The sequence below is a fragment of the Ailuropoda melanoleuca genome, chromosome 11 (assembly GCF_002007445.2).
Source record: "Ailuropoda melanoleuca isolate Jingjing chromosome 11, ASM200744v2, whole genome shotgun sequence".
In the NCBI taxonomy this organism is placed as follows: domain Eukaryota; kingdom Metazoa; phylum Chordata; class Mammalia; order Carnivora; family Ursidae; genus Ailuropoda; species Ailuropoda melanoleuca.
This window is the reverse complement of record NC_048228.1, coordinates 47,343,493-47,361,171: the sequence shown is the minus strand read 5'-3', so window position 1 is coordinate 47,361,171 and position 17,679 is coordinate 47,343,493. Positions and strand designations below refer to the sequence as shown.

The 17,679-nt window shown below is 37.0% G+C and overlaps 1 protein-coding gene across 2 annotated transcripts in view; it reads right to left on the bottom strand.

The window, feature by feature from the left end:
* The window catches only part of ANTXR2 (ANTXR cell adhesion molecule 2), a 143,981-nt gene that overhangs the window by 53,370 nt on the left and 72,932 nt on the right, over nt 1–17,679 (bottom strand). For both annotated transcript variants that reach the window (XM_034671637.1, XM_011219018.3), the window contains exons 13-16: nt 10,597–10,641; nt 9,422–9,514; nt 3,436–3,603; nt 3,053–3,133 (exon numbers count right to left, since the gene is read on the bottom strand). In XM_034671637.1, coding sequence (XP_034527528.1) covers nt 3,053–3,133; nt 3,436–3,603; nt 9,422–9,514; nt 10,597–10,641 — 387 coding nt within the window. The remainder of the gene's footprint in view (nt 1–3,052; nt 3,134–3,435; nt 3,604–9,421; nt 9,515–10,596; nt 10,642–17,679) is intronic.

Below are 17,679 nucleotides of genomic sequence, written 5' to 3'. Positions count from 1 at the left end.
GGGCAATATCAGATTCCTAAAATCTGAAAAATTCTGAATTTTGAAACAATTTGCCCTTAAGAGTTAGAATAAAAGTCTTTGGGGCTATAATAGACAAAAGTGTGGCCAAACTACTACAACAAAGGAAATCATGGTCAAAATAATGAAAAGATTACTCTTAAATCATGGAAGAACAAATAATGATTTGTCCTGCTAGGACACGTACAGTATTCTAACACTAAAATTTTTTCTTTCTTTTTTTTTTTTTTAAGTGCCTTCAGCATGGAGCCCAATACATGGTTTGAAACTCACGACCCTGAGATCAAGAGTCGGAGGCTTAATAGACTGAGCCATCCAGGCACCCTTCTAGCACTATAATTTTTTAAAAATATTAACCGGGTGTTATACGCAAACAATGAATCATGGAACACTACATCAAAAACTAATGATAACTAATATGGTAACTAATATAACATAATAAAAAAAATAAAATGAATAAAATAAAATGACAGTGGATAATAAAAAAATACCATATCTAGTATCTAATAAAGTGTTTGGTACATGTTAGGCACTAGATAAATATTTGTTGAATGAATGAATGCGTGTAATGCATTATTTAAAAAAACAAATATATCTATTTCTCCAATCTCAAAGATTCCTTCTTTTCTATTACCAACCTATCATTCTGGTTTCAATCCCTAACCCCCAGATTATCTAGCAATCCACAAATCATTGTATTCTTGGCTGCCTCAGAGACATTGCTCTTGATGCTTCATCCACGGAAAAACTCATTTCACCTAATTCCACCTGTTGAAATCCTATTCATATTTAAAGATAGAAGGCCTATATTTTTGAAGAAGCATTTCCAAGTTCCTCCAGAGAGACTTAATCTCTCTTCTGTGCACTCAAGTGTACTCAATACCTACTTATACTATGGCTCAGATCACCTTCTGGAATAAGTATTACTTTCCTATATGTCTTGTTTCCCAGACAAATTTTAGGTTTCTTAAGAGCAAAGGCTACAGTTTGTACCTACCCCTCAGTATTACCTGATGTCATTAATTGTGCACATTTATAATCCAAAAATTATTGAATTAAATTGGAATTAGTAGGAACAAGGACTAAATTTTAATCATGAGATTTAAAAGAATATATACTGTATTGGCAAGAGTGCTAGAGCCATTGTCTGCCTTTGCCAGCTAATATATCTTCAGTGCTGGCACAATACTCAACACTTTAAAAGATAAAAATTATTGAACAAATGAACTAATGTTGAATCTGGAGGAGAGAAAACTAAGATGATGCACAAAAAAAAATTTAAAACAGATAAAGTGAAAGCCTAGCATATTAAAGAGTGAAGAGAGTTGCCATGTGTTATTCCAGAAGCAGAGCTCCAGATCATGCATGAATTTAAACAGAGGAACAAATTTCAGTAAACGTAAGACCCTTCTATTAACCGTAGTGGCCTGGTAATGAAAGAGTCTCCTTCATACACCACCTGGTTATCTCTACCCATCGTCCAAGCAAAGGGTAAATGATCTGTTGAGAATTCTCAAACTGGATTTCCTAAATGGTTGAACTCAGATATTTTTAAAATGAACCTCATTTCATAGAAGTAAAATTTGAAGATTTGGATGTTTTTGTATGAGAAGCACCAAGCTAAAGTATAGAACACTGAACGTAACTTCGTTTGGCACTATAAAATAAATACTAATTTCATGGATCACTTCATCCTTCAAAAAATAGCCTATCAAATCTGAATGAACCTAAAGTCCTCTGAAGCTGAAGTGAATAAAGTTCCCTCACTTCAGGTTTGGTGGTCAGGACGAGGATCATGTTGACACAAGATGAAATGATCCTGTTATTATTACTAACAGTGTCGTGTCTGAACCAAACCTGTCCATTGTGACGTATGAAAATGTTTGCAACGGTTTTTCTTACATCAACACTATAGAAAATAGTGCTAACATATTAAAGAAATCATAACACTAGAGGAATTCTAGCCACATTTCCATAAACAAAAAACATCAAATAGGCTTCCTCGGTAGGGAAAATGTATACACGTGTGTGTGTGTGTGTGTGTGTGTGTGTATTTTTTTAATGTGAGTGTGTGTGTATCTCACCATTGCAAATTTCTATAATGCTTTATTGTCACCCCTCATCCACAGGCAATATGTTCCAAGACCCCCGTGGATGCGTGAAACCATAGACAACACTGAATCCTAAATACACTGTGTTTTTCCCTATACATACATACCTATGTTTAATTTATAAATTAAGTGCAGTGAGAGTAGCAAAAATGTCTAATAATAAAATAGAAAAATTATAGTGATATACTGTAGTAAGTTATGTAAACGTGATCTCACTCTCAAACTATCTTATTGTCCTGTATCTACCCTTTTTCTTGTGATGATGTGAGAGGACAAAATGTCTGTGTGATGAGAGGAAGTGAGATGAATGACATAGGCATCGTGACGTAGCACGGCTACTACTGACCTTCCACCCACGTGTCAGAGGAGGATTATCTGCCTCTGGGCCATGGTTGACTCTGGGTAACTGAAACTGTGGCTAAGGGAGGACTACCAAAAGACACTTTGATATATTTAAGAAATTAGTTTATATCAACTGTTGAAGGCACAGAAATATGTATTTATACCTGAAGAAACAGAGGCTCTGCACATTCCTTGGACCTCACTGCTAGTAAATGATAGAGAAAGACCCCAACTACTAATCCGCAGTCTGTCCTCCCCAATTGGTAAAAACTCAGAACGTGGTGTCGTCCAAATCAAAGGCTGAAGCAATGAGTGTGCATATTCAGTATGTGTACAACAGACCGTCATTTGTATGTATCCCTTGAGAAGGGACTCGTGTTAAACCATGGCCTGAAGAGGAACTCTAACAATAGGTGATAATTTATCAAGTGCCCCATGTAACAGGAACTTGCACAAGACAATAATCCTTTCCTTCCCCAACTATAAGGATGGCTTTAAATTCTCTTTGATTATTATCTCACCACGTTCATCATACTGATCCAAGCACTCAGCTCTTTCCCTGCCCGTCCCCACATACACACCTCATCTCCTTCCTGAGGCCGCATCAAGGAAACACGGTCGTACTGCCGCCGCAACAGAGCCCAAAGCGCATCAAGACGACCCTATGGGGAAACACGATTCGTAAATTCCTAGGGCGTGTATTCGACTTCTATGCACTAAATAAATAAAGAGTTAAAACGCTAAGGTCTTATTCTCTCCTCTCATTTCTTTCCTAAAATAAATAAATAAATAACAAAAACAAAGATTCTTGCCGCTGAGAAATACTTAGTTGTTAGAATGGCTAAGGAATGATGCTGCTTGATATACCTTGGTCCTCCTGCAGACAGCTGGGAGCTGCAGGGAGCTAAAGAAGTCATAGCTTCTCTAGTTTCTCAGTTAAGTCACCAAAAATGTAAACAAGTACCTTAATTGGTGTGTACCACTTTGTCTGAGGAGGCTGGTATGTGGGCTTGGGCTGAGGTGGTCTGGGCCTGACGGGTTCCTCCACTTCTTCAGGAATCTTCACCACAGCATTTTTGGCTTTCTCTAGCCTCGCACCTTCCTCAGTAGATCCTTTATCACCCCAACGAACCTTTAAAACAAAGGGAAAATCCTTGGACCAGACATCCAGTGTCCTAGAAGAACAAACTCTTATCTAGCAGGTGGTCCTTTTGGTTCACCATCTTGGAGTAAAGAGAGGCGTAGTATACTAACTCTAAATTCCACCTATTCTGAGATTTAATTAGGTATGTTCCCCTTCTAGCTAAATACATACCCATATGTACTGATGGCCTTGGGGGGAATAGATGATGATGGGGACAATTACTATGTGCCAACTGAATTTAATCCATACCAAAAAAATGCAATGAGATACTATAAATACTTTAGTATTTTCCTTCCAGATGAAGAAACTGATGCACAGAAAGGTTAAGTGATGTGCCCAAAGCCACACATCTAGCAAGTGACAGGGCAGGGATTTGAACCTGAAATAAGTTAGTAAGTTTCAAATAGGTTTAAATTTTACAAATGTATTTTTACATGTATTTTACAAATGTATTTTATACAAAGGAGTAAATAGTTCCTTCCAAACTTTTCATCAAGTTTGCCTAAGTCAAACAGTATGATTTAACCATTTAGCCTTTGGAAGTAAAATAAGTATTTAGGATTTTTCTTTACTAATTCGACTCTGTAAAGTAGCTTTCAGTCTTTACTTCTGATGCGCATCTGAGTATGTTTATTCAACGTATCACTTTTTCACTAAGGAAGGCAAATCTGAAAAGGCTCTGCTTTGAAAAGAAAAATTCAGGGACACCAGAGAATTCCACAAATTTTAGGGTATTTCCTCCTCTGAAAACTCTGGACATTGAAAAACTATAGGTCAAATTATTTTCTTTATTCTTCAATGAACAGGAATTAAGAGCTAAAGCTGAGCTAAGCTTTATCTCCTCATGGGCATGGGAGTAGGATGTGACCCCTGGAGATAGACTTTGTCCAGCCAGAAGCATGAAAAAGTCCTACAAAAGCCAAGGACATTAACAAAGACGACAAAGATAAGTGAAGCTCTGCAAAGAAATACGAAGGCCTGTCCAGGACACACTGACTCACCAGAATTAAGTGATTTCCACAAAGGAAAAAAAAAAAAATTCAATACTTTGTAAAAAGGATTTTAATGACCTGAGTTAGTGGGTAGGGATAAAGATGATGACTGTTCACAGAAAGAACTACTCACAGCTTTTTGATAAGACTGACTTAGATGTTTTTACCTTTTTTACTACAATTTTAGAATAGGCTTTCAACCTCAAGTGGACCCTGTTGAGTCATTAAAATGTATCTGTATCTTTCAGTGTCATCAGTGGTACTAGAATGTTCTTTATGAGGTTGTTAAAATTGTTTTAAACACCATTAAAACCTTTAGAGCTAGCTAGTTGGCTTTCTTTACAGAGAAATGACCTTCTCTTTCAAATCACAGTGTCTTCATCTAGATAAACTAAAACTTATGAAATCTTTAGATATAGCTAAACTGAGCTAAAAAACTCTAAAACCAGGATATATATCCTGGCAGTTGTGAAGTCTCACTTTTAAGGGAAAAAACAAAAAACAAAAAAAGATCCACAGCTAACTAAACAAATAAATGTCATAACTCAGAAAAGTAATTCAGAATAAAAATGTAAGTAGATAAATGTTACATCTATTCAAAAATCATGGATTTAATATATACAGCTCCCCAGCCTAGTCTTCACAGTTGATATCATAGAGGTAAGGGTAATCATATTCTTCCTCCAAGAATCACAGGCACCATTCTCAGGTAAAGAACACGAAGGTGGCTGACCTGGAGTTTTTTGTTTTTTTTTTAAGATTTTTATTTATTTATCTGAGAGAGAAAGAAAGCACAAGCAGGGGAGGGCAGAGGGAGAGAGGGAGATGCAGACTCCTCGCTGAGTGGGGAGCCCGACACGGGGCTGGATCCCAGGACTCTGAGATCATGACCTGAGCTGAAGTCAAGACCCTTAACCGACTGAGCCACCCAGGCACCCCTGATTTGGAGTTCTGGCTCAGTGTATTTCTAGAGACTCACCTCTTAAAGGCCTATACTCTGAAACAGAGTTGCTGAGGTCTAAAGGAAATTCATTAATTAAATCCTGAGTGTTAGTTCATGAAGTAGCTATTCCATCATCATTATCACCATCATCAAAAACAACACAGCAAATAATTCTCACTCAATCCCAAAGTCTAAAATTAGGAAGTACTTTATAGATTTTTCCTAAAACTCTCAGAAGCAATTATAGGCATACCTCAGAGATACTGCGGGTTCGGTTCCAGGCCACGACAATAAAGCAAACAGCATAATAAATGAGGCAAATGAATGTTTTGGTTTCCCAGGGCATAAAATGTTATGTTTACACTGTACTGCAGTCTATTAAGTGTGCAATAGCATTAGGTCTAAAAAAACAATGTACATACCTTAATTAAAAAATACTTTATTGCTATAAATTTCTAAGCGTCATCTGAGCTTTCAGCAAGTGGTAATCACTGACCACAGACCATCATAACAAATACAACAACAGTGAAAAGGTTTGAAATATTGCAATTACCAAGATGTGACTCAAAGACAGGAAGTGAGCAAATGCTGTTGGAAAAATGACGCTGATAGACTTGCTCAATGCAGAGCTGCCACTAACTTTCAATTTGTAAAAAACACAGTATCTGTGAAGTGCAATATGCAGAGTGCAATAAAACAAAGTATGCCTGTAAATAGATATACATTTATATGTAAACATTTTAATATTTTAGTTTATCCACATTGAGATAGTCAAAAAGGCTTAAAAAAAAAACAAGTATGAATTGCTAAAGGGAGCTTTAGCAGAATTAATATACCTGGCTTTTTTACTATTAAAAACAAAACAAAACAAAACAAAGTGCAAGCTTGACAGCTAAATTCTTCCAATACTTGGCTTTCATAATAATAAAATTCCATAATTTCCAGAGTATATTTGGATGACTAGGAGGTTGTATCATAAAGGAGCAATTTCAGAATTGAGAAAAGAAACAAAAACAGTTTCACGCTGAATTGGCAGAAAAACACATTTGAAGTCATTAGATACTGTGGATCAGTTGTGCTAACAGCTGTTATTAACATCAGCTCAGTTCCAGCTTTCTGCAAATTGCCATTACCATAGCGTTTAAATATTTAATTTAAAGGAGGAGTAAGAAAAAAAAAACCTAAGTAAAATCCCTATCCTGGCTTAAAATAACATTAGTTACAAAGATTTGTTCTATAATTCAGATGTGCAAATAATTTCTATAATTCCATTTATTTTTCCCAGGTAAAGGTATTTTTTTTAAGGGAAATACTTTCGGGTTTAAATAGGCATGGTTTAAAAATAGATTATGTTTTCTAATTTCCCTAAATTTAAATAAGACCAGATTTGAGAGAGCATAATGATCCTTAATTCTCAATTCAATTTTTATTGTGTACTTTTATGTATTGTTTCCCCCTTTGTAATGTTCACATTCATTTTCTCATTTTTTTCTCATCTCCATTCCATCTCATTGATGGAATACTGCATGCGACGTAGCTAAAATGTCCAAAGCTAAAATGCACCCCAGTTTATTAAAAGTGGATGAGTCCTTTGCATAAATTTTCTTAAACTGAAAAGGACTGGCAATGTAATTTCACATATTAAGAATTAGTAACTCCTGAAACTTGAAATGTGAGTTACGAATGTGCATGAGCCCTTGGCTATCCTTCTTTTTAAAGATTTTATTTATTTATTTGAGAGAGAGAGACAGAGGAGACAGAGACAGTGAGAAGAGAGCATGAACTGGGAAGGAAAGTGAAGAAGGCTCCTGCTGAGCAGGGAGCCTGACGTGGGGCTTGATCCCAGGACCCTGTGATCATGACCTGAGCCAAAGGCAGACGTTTAGCCCGCTGAGCCACCCAGGCGCCCCTGAGCCCTTGGCTATCTTGACCATAAACCAATATTATTCCTTTTAACTCAGGACCACTTCAGGAGCTCATGGGTATGCTTTTAGTTTTCTTTAGAAAGATCTTAATCTTCAATACACTGAAATACTAGACTAACAAAAATCTAGCCCGACTCCTAGTGTTTTCAACAAAAACATTATTCACTTAAGGCTCACTTACTAGCATATACTTCTCTCACTGTCATGTGGTATTTTATACATGTAGACTTCAAAATGGAATTAAATTTATTATTTTGAATATAGAGCAGTACATGCTCCCCGTCAAAGGAGCTAGGAAAAAAACAGGGAAATACATAGCACAAATTGAAAATCACTCCCTCCAGAGAAAGCTACTCACATTTTGTAGTGTATCTTGTCAAACTTTTTTTCCCCTTGCAAACAGTTTTTACACACACATTTTTGAATGAGGTGAAATAAACTAAAAATAAGTTGGGACAGACCATATTTAGATATCCATATGTAACTCTTTTATTTACAAGTTGATTTTTCATATACATAAGGTTATCTAATCTACTCTTTCCCCACCCCTCCCAGCCTAGAATGACAGAACGAAGGGAAGCAGAAGGAAAATGACCTTTGTTCTGTGTCACACAACAAAAGTGAGCCTAACCATGTTCTCTTGGACTGTTTGATATTCTCAGGCATCCACATGCGGACGCATGGGCACTATCTTCTCCAAAAGACAAATTTAACAGCTTCTAGCACCTGCCTTTTCCATGACTTATGAGCAGTGAGGTACGTGTCTCGGAGGGCATTTCAGCAGTAAAGCGGCATACTTTTAGGGAAAGTGTGCATTCTTTTAAGACCGAAAGTGGTCAGGAAAGTGAGACTATCAGATGACTTGAATCACCACTTTGGTAATGACAACCACGTGAAGTAGGTCTGTGCTCCTTCGGAAGAATACTGAAATTTACTCTGAAAAGGGGAAACTCTCCTTGGGAATCTGAATTTTATTGAACTGTAGAAAAAAGAGAAAATCGCCAACAGTTGTAAGGTTGTTAATTAGCTCACTGATTTTTGCTGGCAGTAACAGGACAAAGCCCATATGAGAGGAGAAGATATGTGAAATGACTGCAGATCACATAAAAAGTCCTTCCTATCGAGAAGTCAAGTTAAAGGGTAATAAGGGTAATAAGGAAGGGTAATAAGGAAGACATGCCAGGATCTGTGTTTAATGATGAGGTCAGCCCATCAATGAGAAAATTCCTCCAACTTTTCCTTGAGGTGGGATGCTGGCCTCTCTATACTGTGGTTAAGGGCTCAATGCTGGTGATAACTGCTTATTATTAATTAATCCATCACTTTGAAAACTATTTCTGTGGTGGTCAGAAGACCTCATTTCACTTTCAAGATATAATATTAAAGTTCAATTTTAATCCACACTTTGAGCCAGTCTAAAAGTTCAATATAGTCTATAAATGATATTTAAAATTAATTATAATTGTTCGTAAGTGGTAACTAAAAGCTGTAAAAAAAATGCCTTAAATGTGCTTCCTCTACATCTGTGATAAGGTCATACCCTTACCACCGAATATTTTAACATTTTTATCCCTACATAGCACATAACTACTGGATCTTTTCAAAGACAAGCATTGTTGCCACTTCCAGTGGCTGGCTTCTACAAAGTTGATGCTGTCCGCAGTAATTTTTTCCAAAATAGTGAGAAAAACCCTAACTTTGTTTTGCCCTTGAGATTCGAACGTCTTATCAATGCAATTCTTTGACTAATGAAGTTTCTTCTTGAACAGTTTTGAAATGGCCAGGATGATTCCATAGAAAAAAAAAGTGATCCAAAAAAGACCCAGTGTTAAATAAAATTGGATGGTATTATGAAATTCTGAAAAGCACAGTTTCCATGGCTTAATAGTTCTAGAATTACACATTCCAGATTAGCAGTTTCTATTTTTTTTTTTAAAGGTACCAACCTCCATTCTTTTAATTCCTCCAACCCCTCGACCACCATAATAGGAAGCGTCCACAGTTGGCCATTTCTTGGTAGGCAAAGGTTCTTCTTCTTCCTATGGAGATTCAAGTTTTTAACAACGGGTTTAATTAATTTCCTAAAATACTGTTTAGTCAAAACTAACACACATTTTAACATTTTTCTGACTAATGCCATTGATATGGAAGAAATGGAGTAACAATTATATATGCGGTGTTTGGATGTCCTTATGCTTACACTCATACATTTCAAGTGGAGTTCTACAGAATATAAGGACTCCTGTCCTTCCAATTTTAGGAATCTCCTTTATTTCACCAGATTACCAGAAGTTGCTCCTTAACTATGAGCAGCATCATTTGTTTTCATTTTTTTTCCAATGCTATTTGTTACTTCAAATTTAAAAAGATAGGACATTAAATTTAGGATGGCATTTCAAAAAGCATTTAAAGCATCACACACGTTAAGTTAAACTGCAAAATTGGTACTAAAAAGATAGGCAGTTAAGAAGTTTTGAAAATACACTACTTCCATATTTCATGTTGCTAACACAGTTTTGGAGAACAAACAGAGTTAATATAAAAGTAATAATCATTCTGAAGAAAGGATGAACACCTTTAAACTTCCAGCTTGGATCTTCTAACTTTTTATAAATAAAATAAGTAACATCAGGACTATTGATATACTGATAGAAAAAGTAAAGTAAATCTCTATGCACTATTGAGCCTCATGGCCAGTCTATATTTATCAGTTTTGGGTTTTTTTTTTAAAGATTTTATTATTTATTCGACAGAGATAGAGACAGCCAGCGAGAGAGGGAACACAAGCAGGGGGAGTGGGAGAGGAAGAAGCAGGCTCATAGCGGAGGAGCCTGATGTGGGGCTCGATCCCATAACGCTGGGATCACGCCCTGAGCCGAAGGCAGACGTTTAACCGCTGTGCCACCCAGGCGCCCCTATATTTATCAGTTTTTGATGGTCCTATTCCTCTAGCACATGAAAGAAATCATAAGAAGATGAAAAATAACAATTAATTTTCATAAATTCCAAAGTCAATACACAGGTATCACAGTTCAACAACAACAACGTAATGGATCAAATCTGGGGATAATGTCTAAATACAGAAAAAAAAATCCCCATCACTCATTAGGCACTCACTTACCTCTTTCGGTGCAGGAGGTGGTGGTGGAGGAGGATCCTTGATAACCTTTCCCAAAAAACAAACAAAACAACAAAAAACAAAAGTAAAAATTTTGGTGGCACAGCGAGGAGACAGCAAAGATGTGCAAAAATAACTTGCCTATAACATACTGTGGAAGTGCCAACGATGTCCCCAGTGAGTCCTGTCTCTCAATGGGTATGCCTCTCCCTGTGCATATAGGCTCGCCTGTAACTGGCTTTTGACTAACTAGCATGAGCCAGAGGTGGTACCGTGTGACTTCTGCAGCTTGTCAAAAGAAGCTTTTCCATTTCCCTCAACATCCTTGGGACACTCACCCTGGAGGAAGCCTGCTGTCAGGCCAGGAGTCTACCCTGAGACCATCGGGCCAGGAGGAGGAAGAAATCCAGGATAACCTTACGGAAGGGCTGGCTGATGAGAGGTGCCTGGCCAGCCTCCAGCTATGTCAGCCATCCCAGTGAAGTGCCAAACATGGCTCTCTCAGACCTGGAGGACTGTCAGGCTCTCAGATGGCTCCAGCCCAGCTGCCCCCTGATTGCGATCACACGAGAGAACCCCAGGGTGAGACTCTCCCAGCTGAGCCAGTCTCCACAGAACCGTGAAGACACTAAATTGTTTGAAGACACTAGGTCGTGGAGTGGTCTGTCAGGCAGTGCTAGGTAACAACCACCTAACAATTCACAAAAACTCCTTCATTGATTCATTTTATCTTTATGCCATAGATACATTAGTACCTTCACTTTCCAGGTGAATAACAAGAACAAAAATTGTCAAATACCTTGCACAAGGTTTTACTAAATGGTTCTTCTAACGTCAAAATGCAAACATTTTCCACTAGATTATGGTATGTCCCTTCAAAGAGAGCAGGAATTTACTACCGAAATCTTCCTTCTAAGATTCATTGACTTTTTCATAAACTCACAAGGCACAAGTTAACTTGCTTTGCAAGAGATGAGAGGGAAATTAACTTATTCTCTTTCCCCACGCGTTAATCCAGAAGCAAATCAACATTTTATTTTTTTATTTTTATTTTTTTTAAATGTACTCTTTTTTTTTTAAGATTTTATTTATTTATTTGACAGAGAGAGAGGCAGCGAGAGAGAGAACACAAGCAGGGGGAGCGGGAGAGGGAGAAGCAGGCTTCCTGCTGAGCAGGGAGCCCAATGAAGGGCTCGATCCCAGAACGCTGGGATCATGACCTGAGCCGAAGGCAGATGCTTAAGGACTGAGCCACCCAGGCGCCACAAATCAACATTTTAACCAAGAAGTCTTTTCTATGAATCATGACTCAATATAGTCTTTCATGAAATTGTATATGGCTGATTCTTTATGGAGAGAGGAATAAAGACTGAGATCGAATCTAAATGACCTCTACCAGCACTGGGGTAGCCTAACCTTTCACACCATCATGATATAAAATTACTGATCAGGGGTGCCTGGGTGGCTCAGTCGGTTAAATATCCGACTTGATTTCGGCTCAGGTCATGACCTGAAGGTTATGAGCCTTGGGCTCTGCACCGGGCATGGAGCCTGCTTAAAATTCTCTCTCCCTCTTCTCCCTCCGCACTTCCCTCAACTAAAAAAGAAGGTAAAAGAAAATTAATGACCAAGTACCAATGGCTTCTGATAATTCAAGGACACATCCACGTCTCAAGACTAAGAAGAAAAATTGTTGGAAAACATGAACTGCTTCACTTTAATGTCAAATGTTTGAATTATGTTTTAAAATTTTCAGAAGTTTAAAACAGTAATAATTTTGAAAATAAGTATCATCAAAGAATTATTATTACTAGTTAGGTATATTACTAGAATCATGGATATGTTTTTACATTGTTATTTCTTATTTTTTAACATAGTATGTATGTATATATTTATTCATTTATTTTATTAAATGCAAATTCAAGTTAGTTAAGATATAGTGTAATACTGGTTTCAGGAGTAGACTTTAGTGATTCATTACTTCCATATAACACCCAGTGCTCACCCCAACAAGTGCCCTCCTTAATGCCCATCACCTATTTAGCCCATCCCCCCACCCACCACTCCTTCAACAACCCTCAGTTTATTCTCTATATTTAGGAGTCTCTTATGGTTTGCCTCCCTCTCTGTATCTTAATTTTCCTGCCCTTCCTCTATGTTCATCCGTTTCTTAAATTCCACATATAAGTGAAATCATATGATATTTGTGTCTTTCTTTGATTGAATTATTTCCCTTACCATAATACACTCTAGTTCCAACCACATTGCATTCCCACCAACAGTGCAAAAGGGTTCCCCTTTCTCTACATCCTCACCAACATCTGTTGTTTCTAGTGTTAATTTTAGCCGTTTCGACAGGTGTAAGGTTGTATCTCATTGTGGTTTCGATTTGCATTTCCCTGATGATGAGTGATGTTAAACATCTTTTCATGTGTCTATTAGCCATCTGGATGTCTTCTTTGGAAAAGTATCTATTCATATTTTCTGCCCATTTCTTAACTGGATTATTTGGTATTTTGGGTGTTGAGTTTGATAAGTTCTTAATAGGTTTTGGATACCAGCCCTTTATCCAATATGTCATTTGCAAATATCTTCTCCCATTCTGTAGGTTCACTTTTAGTTTTGCTGATTGTTACCTTTGTTGTGAAGAAGCTTTTTATCTTGATGAAATCCCATTACTTCATTTTTGCTTTTGCTTCCCGTTGCCTCTGGAGACGTGTCTAGTAAGAAATTGCTCCAGCTGAGGTCAAAGAGGTTGCTGCCTGTTTTCTCCTTTAGGATTTTGATCATTTCCTGTCTCACATTTAGGTCTTTCATCCATTTTGAATTTATTTTTGTGTATGATGTTAGAAAATGAGCCACTTTCATTCTTCTGCATGTTGCTGTCCAGTTTTCCCAACACCACTTGTTGAAGAGACGGCGTTTTGTCCATTGGATATTCTTTCCTGTTTTGTTGAAGATTAGTTGGCCATACAATTGTGGGTCCATTTCTGGGTTCTTTATTCTGTTCTGTTGATCTATGTGTCTGTTTTTGTGCCATATTGTCTTGATGATTACAGCTTAACGTCAGGAATTGTAATGCCTCCGCTTTGCTTTTCTTTTTCAAAATTACTTTGGCTATTCAGAGTTTTTCTGGTTCCATACAAATTTTAGAATTATTTGTTCTAGCTCTGTGAAAAAAACTGGTGTTATTTTTATAGGGATTGCTCTGAATACATAGATTGCTTTGGGTAGTATAGACATTTTAACAATATTTGTTCTTACCATCTAAAAGCATGGAATGTTTTTCCATTTCTTTGTGTCTTCGACAATTTCTTTCATTAAGTGTTCTATAGTTTTCAGCATATAGATTTTTTACCACTTTGGTTAGGTTTATTTCTAGGTATCTTGTGATTTTTGGTGCAGTTGCAAAGGGGATCAATACCTTGATTTCTCTGTCTGCTGCTTCATTATTGGTGTACAGAAATGCAACAGATTTCTGTACATTGACTTTATATCCTGTAACTTTGTTGAAATGTATCACGTCTAGTAATTCTTTGATGGAACCTTTCAGGTTTTCTACATAGAGTACCATGTCATCTGCAAATAGTGAAAGTTTGACTTCTTCCTTGCCAATCTGGAAGCCTTTTATTTCTTTTTATTGTATGGTTGCTGAGGCTAGGACTTCCAGTATTATGTTGAACAGCAGTTGTGAGAGAAGACCTCCATGTCACACTCTTGACCTTTCCAGTTTTTCCCCACTGAGGATGATATTAGCTGTGGGTCTTTTGCATATGGCCTTTAAGATGTTGACGTATGTTCCTTCAATCCCTACTTTCTTGAGGGTTTTTATCAAGAAAGGATGCTGTATTTTGTCAAATGTTTTTTCTGCATCTATTGAGAGGATCATATGGTTTTTATCCTTTCTTTTATTAATGTGGTTTATCACATTGATTGATTTGTGGATGTTGAACCACCCCTGCAGCCGACAAATAATCCCACTTGATTATGGTGAATAATCCTTTTAAGGTACTGTTGGATTCGATTAGCTGGTATCTTGAGAACTTTTGCATCCATGTTCATCAGGATATTGGTCCGTAATTCTTTTTGATGGGGTCTTTGTCTGGTTCTGGAATCAAGGTAATGCTGGCCTCATAGAATGAGTTTGGAAGTTTTCCTTCCATTTCTATTTTTTGGAACAGGTTCAGAAGAAAAGTTATTAATTCTTCTTTAAATGTTTGGTAGAATTCCCCTGGGAAGTTCTCTGGCCCTGGGCTGTTGTTTGTCCGGAGACTTTTGATTACTGCTTCAATTTCTTTGCTGGTTATGGGTCTGTTCAAATTTTCTGTTTCTTCCTGTTTCAGGTTTGGCAGTTTATATGTTTCTAGTAATATATCCATTTTTTCCAGATTGCCCAATTTGTTGGCATATGATTGCTCATAATATTCTCTTAAAATTGTTTGTATTTCTGTGGTGTTGGTTGTGATCTCTCCTCTTTCGTTCGTGATTTTATTTATTTGGGTCCTTTCTCTTCTTTTTGATAAGTCTGGCTAGGGGTTTATCAATTTCGTCAATTCTTTCAAAGAACCAGCTCCTAGTTCCATTGATCTGTTCTACTGTTTGGTTTTTTTTTTTTTAATTTCTACCTCATTTATTTCTGCTCCAATCTTAATTCTTTACCTTCTGCTGGTATTAGGCTTTAGTTGCTGTTCTTTTTCCAGCTCCTTTGGGTATAAGGTTGGATTGTGCATTTAAGACTTTTCTTTTTCTCCTTCTTGAAGGAGGCCTGTATTTGCTATATACTTTTCTCTCATGACCATCTTTGCTACATCCCAACGGTTTTAGACTGTGTGTTTTCACTTTCATTTGCTTCCATGTATTTTTTTATTTCTTCTTTAATTTCCTGGTTGACCCATTCATTCTTTGGTAGGATGTTCTTTAACCTCCATGTATTTTTTTCTTGTGGTTGATTTCAAGTTTCATAGCATTGTTGTCTGAAAATATGCATGCTATGATCTCAATTTTCTGTACTGGTTGAGATCTGATTTGTGACCCAGTATGTGATCTAGTCTGGAGAATATTCCATGTGCACTTGGAAAGAATGTATATTCTGCTGCTTTAGAATATGTCTGTTATGTCCATCTGGTCCACCATGTCATTCAAAGCCTTTGTTTCCTTGTAGATCTTCTGCTTAGATGATCTGTCAATTCCTGTGAGTGGGGTGCTAAAGTCCCCTACTATTACTGTATTATCATCAATGAGTTTCTTTGAGTTTGTTATTAATTTATTTATACATCTGGCCGGTCCCAAGTTGGGGGCATAAATATCTACAATTGTTAGATCTTCTTGTCGGATAGACACTTTTATTATAATAGAGTGCCCTTCTTCATCTTTTATTACAGTCTTTGGTTTAAAATCTAGTTCGTCTGATACAAGTATGGCTATTCCAGCTTTCTTCTGGTGTCCATTAGCAGCCAGAAGGTTCTCCACCCAATCACATTCAATCTGGAGGTGTCTTTGTGTCTAAAATGAGTCTCTTGTCAGCAGCTTATCGATGGGTCTTGTTTTTTTTTAATCCATTCTGATACCCTGTGTCTTTTCATTGGATGATTGAGTCCATTTACATCAGAGTCATTATTAGTAAGTATGAATTTAGTCCATTGTATTCCCTGTAATGTCACCGTTCTGTAGATTTATCTCTGTTCCTTTCTAGTCTTTGCTGCTTTTGGTCTCTCCTTCCCACTGAAAGGACCCCTTTTAATATTTCTTGCAATGGATATTGCTTTTTAAAGACTGCTTATCTTTTATTTATTTATTTTTTTAAAAGATTTTATTTATTTATGTGACAGAGAGACAGCGAGAGAGGGAACACAGCAGGGGAGAGGGGGAGGAAGAAGCAGGCTCCCAGCCGAGGAGCCCGATGTGGGACTTGATCCTGGAACGCTGGGATCACGCCCTGAGCCGAAGGCAGACGCTTAACGACTGCGCAACCCCGGCGCCCCAAGACTGCTTATCTTTTAAAGATATATACTGAAAAATTTTCAGATTAAATGATATGATTCTGATATTTCACCAAAATAATTTGGGGGTGTAAGTGGAGGGGATTATAGATGAAATAAGATCAGCCATAAACTGAGAATCACTGAAGCTAACTGAAAGAGACAGATGGGAATCATTATTTTAGACTTTTACTTTGTACATGTTTGAATTTTCCATAGTGAAAGGTTTTTAAAATGTAATGCTACCGATAATGTTTAGAGAACTCTTCATTTTCTTCATGTATAATATCTTCATTGTTCAAATTTTAGTTTGGACCTAAATCTCAGATAGATCCAATCTGTATTTTCTACATTGTTAACAATGGAATACAGCCATTAAAACTCTACTTAAATCAAATTTTGATCTAAATTAAGTAAATTAAGGGACACAACCACCACCACAACAAATAGCTAAGGCTGAACCTTCAGAAACTGAACCAGAGCCAAGGCTCATCTTTGTGCTATTATTACTATTAACAGTAATCACCCTTTATTGGTGCTGCTATATGTCACACACTCTATATTTCTCTTATTCTCCTAATAGCCCCGTGAGGTTACTATACTTATCCCCATTTTAAATATAAGGAAAGGGAGACTCTAATTTCAATAATTTGCCCAAGGGTACATAAAGAGAAAACAGAATTAGAACTCAAATCCAAGACCCAGGTCCATCTATCTCCAAACTCTAAGTTCGACTTCTGTCAAATGACATCCTTTTAAAATAAGGTTCAGACTGCAAAGGGAAAGGGTGTGAAAGAAAAGGCCAAAGATGTATTGAGCAGTTGTTAATTGCTAGAATGCATGTATGGATGGATAGATGGATGGATGGATGGTTGGATGAATAAATAGTAGGTAGGTAGAGATATAAATAGGTAGGTAGGAAGATAGATAGATAGAGTTTAATTTAAACCTTATAGTAACTATGAAAGATAGAGGTTATCATTCCCACTTTATAGAGACATAACTTGTTAATTAATATGCCCAACATCACTGACCTAGAAATGTTGGAACAGGAAATAAAATGATTTTAATGTGATGTTTCAAAATGTTCCCTCTCGCCACTCTCCTA